This window comes from Austrofundulus limnaeus, unplaced genomic scaffold (assembly GCF_001266775.1).
Source record: "Austrofundulus limnaeus strain Quisiro unplaced genomic scaffold, Austrofundulus_limnaeus-1.0 Scaffold595, whole genome shotgun sequence".
NCBI classification, from domain to species: domain Eukaryota; kingdom Metazoa; phylum Chordata; class Actinopteri; order Cyprinodontiformes; family Rivulidae; genus Austrofundulus; species Austrofundulus limnaeus.
In genome coordinates this window covers 16,167-24,709 of record NW_013952997.1, presented here as the reverse complement: position 1 = coordinate 24,709, position 8,543 = coordinate 16,167, and the positions used below count along the sequence as shown (strand labels likewise).

At 39.1% G+C, this 8,543-nt stretch overlaps 1 protein-coding gene across 1 annotated transcript in view; it reads right to left on the bottom strand.

Annotated features, from left to right (window-relative positions):
* Window positions 1-1,256: 1,256 nt before the first annotated feature.
* LOC106531077 (RNA-binding protein 45) overlaps window positions 1,257-8,543 on the bottom strand; it is a gene marked incomplete at its 5' end in the record, with an annotated part of 7,890 nt that continues 603 nt past the window's right edge. Inside the window, 5 exon segments of the mRNA XM_014026843.1 lie at window positions 1,257-1,659; window positions 3,507-3,633; window positions 4,102-4,177; window positions 6,104-6,252; window positions 6,610-6,694. Coding sequence (XP_013882297.1) covers window positions 3,517-3,633; window positions 4,102-4,177; window positions 6,104-6,252; window positions 6,610-6,694 — 427 coding nt within the window.

Sequence of the window (8,543 nt, the reverse complement as noted above, 5' to 3'; positions counted from 1 at the left end):
ATATATATATATATATATAAATTTAAAAAACTTAAATTTGTTGCAGTGGGTGGATAACTCAGGATTACAATAAACTGATGTGGCTTTCAACAAATAACGTGAACCATAGTCATAGTTTTATCCAATCAGAGCAGAGTAAGGCGGGTCGTTCTTTCTGAGCTCTGGTGAAGCACCACAGCTCCCAGTCCTCACCGAGCGTCTGGATGTTCACATCCCCTCCTCCCAAACTGAGCTGCTGAACCTCCCAGGACATAATTACATGTCCATGTTTGTAGATATAAATGTAGGGTAAACATTTAATCCACTTTCTTTCATTGATTCTGACTCAACAACTATGTTCAGTTTTTCATTGAATTTATATTAAACCTGTTTATTGGTAACATTCTGTGGTAGAAATAGGTAATTGCGTGATTCTTGAATTTGAAGAAATTGGTACTGAAAAGTCCTTGAAAGTTCCTTGAATTTGATGTTGACCAAGGTGTGGGAACCCTGGATCTGCCAGACACCCCTAATAACCCTTAGTTTATCTGCAAAATTCACTTTTTTAGCTGTTAAATACATTTTGTGGACTTGGAGCCTCTAGAATGCAGAAAAGTTTAATTAAGTCTCTCTTGATGCTGCAAAAATATCTTTATATTCTGTTAGGTTTAGATGTTTCAGCCCGTTCAGTTTGCTCTAGTTTCTGTCATGTTGTTCAAATTATCTGCAAAGGAACTGACCAATAAGGTCTGGACTTACAAAATACAATTTCCTCATCTTAACTCTCCTCTCATCTGAGTCAGACTCTGGCTCCAACATGTAAGGCTGGATGAACTATTTCAATTCAATTGTAAATAAAACGTTTCTATAAGCTAGAAAACATAACCCCCTCTGTCAAACTGGAGTGGACCGGTCTGGAAGCAGGATGGGGGGCGGAGCTTGAAGCGTCTTAAAGGAACAGTATCAAAACCAGCTGCTTTGAGGCATTCAGCAGAAAAGTGGTGAAAGAGGAGCTGGTAAAGTTAGAATAAGAAGGAATTCAGAGCAAAGCTTTGTAGTTTCACTTTATAAAGACCCAACTGAAGGATTTAAATGTGAAAAAGGATTTAAAAGCATCGTATGTCTACATCAAGACTTGAGCCACTCTTGAAGCAGTCTCTGTTCTTATTGTGAATGTGTTCAAAGACTTTTATTGTGAAGGATTTAAAGCAGGAGCTTTAACAAATGCAGATTGAAGTTGAGCTCTTGGCTCATGTAGTAAAAGAAGAGTCGACATCTGGACAGCGTTGGGTATTTTTTTATTATTTGAAAGAACAAACACTTTATAAACTGAATCAATATTCTGATTACAGGTCAGAGAAAAAAAACTGAGACCAGATCTAAACTAACTTTAAACAGTTTAAAACTTAAATGTCAGCACCTCGCCAACAGCTGTGAATAAAGAAAACTCTGCAACAAAGGTTCAGTTCTACAAGTTCACATGTTTTCTATGGTCCTAAAAGCTAAACTTCTACACATAAAACAAAGAAATGCATGACTGACCCGCAGCACACTGTACATGTTGCTCTTCAGACTGATTATGAGTCAGACAGGTGTCAAAGGTCGGGTCAGAGGTCGAGAGCTGTGTAGATGTCTGTTGGTCTGTCAGGTCAGGTGTCATTGTGTCATGGCATCAGTCACCTGGGGAACAAGAAGCTGCAGGGTTACCGACAGGAAACAACCAAACCTGCTCACATCTTCTCACTGACTGGCTTTTTACAATAGGAACAGGAAAACAGTCCACCCTCTATCAGTTCTGGGACAAGACAGGGGGTCTCCAGCTCCCCTCCTCACTCTCTGAGGGGGGGACAAGAAGCCAGACCTGTTCAGTATTTTACTAACTGTCCAGACGTGACCTTTAACCTGCAACTGAGGCCTACAGCGTGAGCTGAAGCTGTGAGGTTTTTATCACTTCTCTGAGATCTGCACAGTCTGACCTCAGGGTGAATTTGGGACGCCCACTCCTGAGATAAAAATAATAATAATCCTTTTCAATGTAGAAAGATGGATTTGTACGACGGCGTAACAAGGCCACTTTGCCGATGAAAAAAGGAGCAAATCTCCAAGAAAAACTCAAATTCTGAGAATAATTTCAGAAATTAACAAGAAAAAAAACTGGAAATTCTCTTATTTTGAAAAGTCGCAAATTCGTGAGAAAAAAACTCAGAAATTTCCTAAATTAAAGGCAGAAATTTACAAGTAAAAAACTTGTAAATTTATGAGAAAAAAACTCTTGAGTTTTCAGGAATGGCTAACCTGTTTGCACTACCAAGAGCTTCTATAATCCGCTCTAGTTTAAAAACTAAAAAAAAAAAAGCAAATTTCTGCCTTTAATTATGGAAATTTCTGAGTTTTTTTCTCGCAAATTTGCGACTTTTCAAAATAAGAGAATTTCCCGTTTTTTTTTTCAAATTTCTGAAATTAATCTCAGAATTTCTGAGTTTTTTTCTCAGAGATTTGCTCCTCCCTTTTTCGTTTTTCATCTGCAACGTGGCCCTAATACGTCGTCGTAGAATTGACCTTTAACCCCAAATTTACGGAGGAGAAATTGTCGAGTTTGTTCAAAAGGTTTAAAAATGGAGACGGTATATTTCTGACTACTGCTTTTAAAAATATCAAATGTAAAATGTGATCATGTTGAAATGAAGCATTTAACCTTCCTCAAGTTTACTGCAGCTGCTTGTCTGAGCTCACTGCTGATGGCTTCCCTCCTGTGTGTGTGTCACACACACAAACACACACACACACGTAGCTGATCTGTAGCAGCAGGGCTGCACAGCTTTGTGTTTCCCTTTAAGGAATAAAGACACGCTGGAATCTGTCCTGTGTTTTGTACAGTTAGATTTAAATAATTATAGAAACTGTCTGAAATCCAGACTGATTTCCTGACACCTAAAACCCAGAACTGATGAAGTGTGGACGTGCTTCTTCCCATCGTTTCAACAGCATTTCTTTATTTGTAGAGCATCTTAGAAGATAAACAACTCATAATGTTTAATAAAATAGTTTTTTCTTCTTTCTGTTTTTCCATTTCATTTATGACTTGTTTTATTTTATAAACTGCAGATTTTCTTTTGATTTTATGAATGAATGAATTTTAACTCTCAGCTCAGCAGGGAGACTGCAGTTCACATGGATTAAAGGTCTTTCAGTGAAGGATTATTGACATGATGTCAACACAAACAAGTTCTTTGTGAGTCTCTACAGCGAGCACTGAGTCTGCACTCTAACAGTCGTGTCTTTAAAGTGACGTCATTAAAACTCTACGTTCTCCATCATTCAGCTAACGGTTCATTTGTTCTCAGTCAGCTCATCTAATCGGATCATTTCTGACAGCAACACGTGCAGAAATGACTCCTCCTGAAAGAATGGCTGCTCTTCTTTTTTAGGTTTTTGTACAAAATACCAGAAAGTAAACAAATGCAACAGTAAAATACTTTGTGTCAGTTCAGGTGATTTTACTTCCTCCTGTGACCTCCAACACTTACCGTTCATGTCCTAGTAGGTACGAGGACGTTTGTGGGATTCCTCTCTGGGAGGGTCAGCCAGCATCACCTTCATCTTCACTCCGTTAATGACCTGACCGTTGAGCACTGCCATGGCCTCGTCAGCACTCTGACACACAGCAGGAGACAACAAGTCACCATGTTTAGACCGTTCCTTTCTCTACGCTCACACACACACTGACCACATGATAACAGGATCAACAACTTTTAAATGAAGGTGCGGACTGCAGCATAAAACACAGGCAACATTTCTGCCTGTCTGTTAGTAAAATGTCTCATCAGATCACAATGAAACATGAATAACTCCTGGCTGTACCTCTACAGATAATTAACTTTCATCTTATTCCAAACAGTCAGTGATTTAAAACAGCACACCTCTAACTCAGTTTATTTTACAAATATTGAGATAAAATTTGAGGCTTTAGCAGCTCAGTTATTCACATGAGATCACACAATAAATTTATTTATTTCACTCTGTCGTTGCTCAAAATCAAATCAGTTTTACACCCTGCCATGAAAGACTGAATGCCTTTACATTAATTTGCATCTTAAAGCAGTAAAATGTTTTGAAACATACCTTTTTGTCAGCGTACTTCATGTATCCAACCTTTCTTCCTGGAACCAGATGAACCTCGATGAGAGTCCCGAAGCGACTGCAGAGACAGGAGAAGCATCTGTCAGATGAAACCTGCTCCAGCTCGGTTTACAACCTCTGAGATGGATATTCTCTGGATATTCATCATAACCATGCTAGCAACTAGCAGGGATCAGCTGGCATTAGCATTGGAGAGGCTAACGACTAGCATGGATATGGTGGCATTAGCATTGGAGAGGCTAGCGACTAGCATGGATAAGCTGGCATTAGTGTCAGAGAGGCTGGCGACTGGCATGGATATGGTGGTGTTAGCATTGGAGAGGCTAGCGACTGGCATGGATAAGCTAGTCTTAGCATCAGAGAAGCTAGCGACTAGCATGGATATGGTGGTGTTAGCATTGGAGAGGCTAGCGACTAGCATGGATATGGTGGTGTTAGCACTGGAGAGGCTAGCGACTAGCATGGATATGGTGGTGTTAGCATTGGAGAGGCTAGCGACTAGCATGGATATGGTTGTGTTAGCATTGGAGAGGCTAGCGACTAGCATGGATATGGTTATGTTAGCTTTGGAGAGGCTAGCGACTAGCATGGATATGGTGGTGTTAGCATTGGAGAGGCTAGCGACTAGCATGGATATGGTTGTGTTAGCTTTGGAGAGGCTAGCGACTAGCATGGATATGGTGGTGTTAGCATTGGAGAGGCTAGCGACTAGCATGCCTAGGCTGCTCATCTACAGTATAAAACACTAACTTTTTGGAATAAAGAAAACTTTCTCAACAAAAATGGTTGACATGTAAAACTTATAAGTTCCATGCACTGACAAGTGTTCCTCAGACTGAATTTACTGTTCAACATGACATCAAGCATAAATATTAAACATAAAACATATTACTGAGAAGAAGACAGCTTTAGTTACCACCTGAGTTAGCAGCTGTGTTTGTCTATTTGTCGACAACTGTGTTTTTTTTTCCTTTAGTCGAATTATGCGAAAAGCCAGAACTATCAAGTTGGGGCTTTTTACAGTTTTTGACAGTGTATTAAATTATCTCTCTATACTGAATTAAAAATTATAACGTCATATACAGATGTTTCTCATAATTTAGCAAAGAAAAATAAACACCGCCATCGAACAATAGACAAGGGCGAATACAGCTGCTAATTCCATTTCTGCTGAGAAAGTTTTCTTTATTTGTTTGTGTCTAAAAAAGTAGGAGACCAGCTTATCCATGCTAGTCACTAGCCTCTTTGACGCTAACACTAGCTTATCCATGCTAGTCACAAGCCTCTCTGATGCTAACACTAGCTTATCCATGCCAGTCACTAGCATCTCTGATGCTAACACTTATCCATGCCAATCACTAGCATCTCTGATGCTAACACTAGCTTATCCATGCTAGTCACTAGCATCTCTGATGCTAACACTTATCCATGCTAGTCACTAGCCTCTCTGATGCTAACACTTGCTTATCCATGCCAATCACTAGCATCTCTGACGCTAACACTAGCTTATCCATGCTAGTCACTAGCATCTCTGATGCTAATACTAGCTTATCCATGCTAGTCACTTGACTCTCCAATGCTAACGCTAGCTTATCCATGCTAGTCACTAACCTCTCTGATGCTAACGCTAGCTTATCCATGCTAGTCACTAGCCTCACTGATGCTAACGCCAGCTTATCCATGCTAGTGACTAGCCTCTTCAATGCAACCACAAAGGAATATTCTCCTTCTCATTTGCGGGTGCCGGCCTATCAATAATCAGATCAATAGCTGGCTTAGGTATGGATAAAGCCTCCTGCTACAAGCGTGTAGCAACCGCTGGTTGCACATTAGTCTTAATTTTGACCCTCATACTGTGCCATACCAAACAACCTGAGTCAGAACTGAGGCGTGGACCTGCTGCTTCTTTTCTTATTACGAGGCTGTTCTGTGAGGAATGTGTTTCTGTGTGTTAACATGATGCTGTTCAGAACGCCTCATTTACCAGAAAATGTCCTCCAGCACGTCGTGGGGCAGAGGGGAGGGGTGGAACACCACAAACAGACGCTCTCTGGAGATGCTGTCCGACGGAGCGAGCTTCTTCAGAGACGGAAGGTTTACGTCCGTCTGGATCCGAGACGGTACCGAGTAGTTCTAGGAGAGACGGGTTGAAGAAGATAATGTTGAGTTTTGAACCCTGTAAAGTGCCAAGGTTAGCTGTACAGGCTAGTTCTGACATGCAGGCCCTGGCAGGTTGACACATCAAAGAGAAACAAGAAATGACACGACTCAGAGCAGCAGGAGGCTGCAGATGTTCCAGCAGAAGATCAAGTCAAACACAACTTATAAAAACTTTTTAAGAAGTCGTGGAAGGAGACAGCAAATAAAACTGTAATAATCAACGCACACTGGACATTTGACCATAATTAAAACAACAAATGTGATATGAATAACCCGTAAAGCTGTAAGCAGAGTGTGTCGCTGGTTTGATGTAAATTCATGTAAACTCACAGGTTTCGCCATGCCGGAGGCTCCGTTCCACGCTGAGGTCATGATCTGAGTCTGAACAAACATCTTCGACATGAGACTGACAGAACTGCACAAACAAAACAAAACTATGTTTTAGAGCTTAGTTAAACCTTCAGCCAGCAGGTAACGCAAACCTAAATATCAACAAATGGTTTTCATTTACACAACTGAAAAACCTTCTGGAAATATTAGTTTGTTTTTCTTTTTGTTTCCAGCCATTCTGAGAACACAAAAATAAAAATTAAGCTAACTTGTAGAACTAAAACAAACTATTATGTTACTACAGAGACTAAAATATCCAAATACCTGCACTGGTACAAGTCATTATCAGTGGTAAACCAGTTTGTATTATGAGTGTGAAAATATTTATTTCACGGACTCTAAAAGTACTTGTCAGGAAAAGAGGGAAACATTTTATTTGGAGATTTTTGATATGATTTATTTTTTACTTTCAGTGCATAAATGGGTTTGTACTTGTACAAACAGTGACGTTACACAAACGTAAAATTGTCCAAAAGGATCAAAGTCACGTGTTTTCATATTTATTTATTTTCATATAATAAATATGTAAGGAAGGTCAAAATAACTGCTGAAGCACCTTGAAAGTATGGAGTCCCTCAGGGATCAGTTCTGGGCCCTGTTTTGTTTTCACTGTATATGCTGCCTCTTGGACACATTTTTAGAAAGTTTAAGATTTCATTCCATTTTTTTGCAGATGATGTACAGATTTATATGCCTTTAATGGGGAAAAATAAGGATAATTCTTTACAGTCTCTGTTAGACTGTTTAGGTGAAGTGAGATCATGGATGGACTCAAATTTTCTCCATTTGAATGATAACAAAACTCAAGTCATTTTATTTGGACAGAAAAATACTGGAAGTGACCCTGTATCAATCCTTGGATCTTTATCTCCATTTTATCAGACAGCTGTTAAAAATCTTGGTGTTATCTTTGACATCCGTTTGAAACTGGATAAGCAAGTGAATTCAGTTGACAAATCCGACTTTTTCTATTTACGTCAAGATTTTATTATTAGTTTTTAAAGTTTTGAATGGCCTTGCTCCAACCTTTCTACAAGATCTCCTTCATGTTCACTCTTCATCCAGAACATTGAGGTCGAACAACCAGAAGCTTCTTGATGTTCCTAGATCCAGACTTAGGAGCAGAGGTGATCGTGCTTTTGCTGTATCTGCTCCCAATCTATGGAACAACTTTCACTCTACGGCATTTAATTAATATTAGACCTGACATTGTAACTTTTATCTGTTCTTATTATTGTTCGTTGTAATTTATTATGTATTTTAGCAATTTTTGTGTTGTTTATAGACTGCTGCGCAGCACTTTGGTGCAGCCATTGGCTGGTTTTAAAGCACTTTATAAATAAAGTTTGACATTGACATTGATAACTAGTAAGATATAAGTCATCATTTCTTACATATTACTTATTATTCTGTTACTGTTTTTTACAAATACATTCACTTCTTTAATTATGTAACTTATTGTTTGAAGTTTTTGTCTGATTCTGTGGTAAATGTGGAGATGTTTTGATTTAAACTGTGGAAAAATACCCTGATGTATACATTTCTATGTACTCTGATTCATAATGAGTAAAACTCATCAGAAACTTTAAAGACCAACTCTCTGTCATCCTGTCAGTTTGTTGCATAAACTTCACAAGCGGACACATTGGAACGTAAAGCTTAGTTCACATTAGGGGTGTAAGAAAATATCGATACACTGAAATATCGCGATATTTCATTTCCCGATACTGTATCGATATTCTAAAGCCCTGTATCGATTTTTTATTAAGGTTTAAAATGTCAACTTTCCTGCCAGCCGTTCATTTTTATGTTGTAGTTCAACCTCTGACCATTAGTTGGCAGCAGTGAGCCGACTGGCTCACTGCTGCCAACTA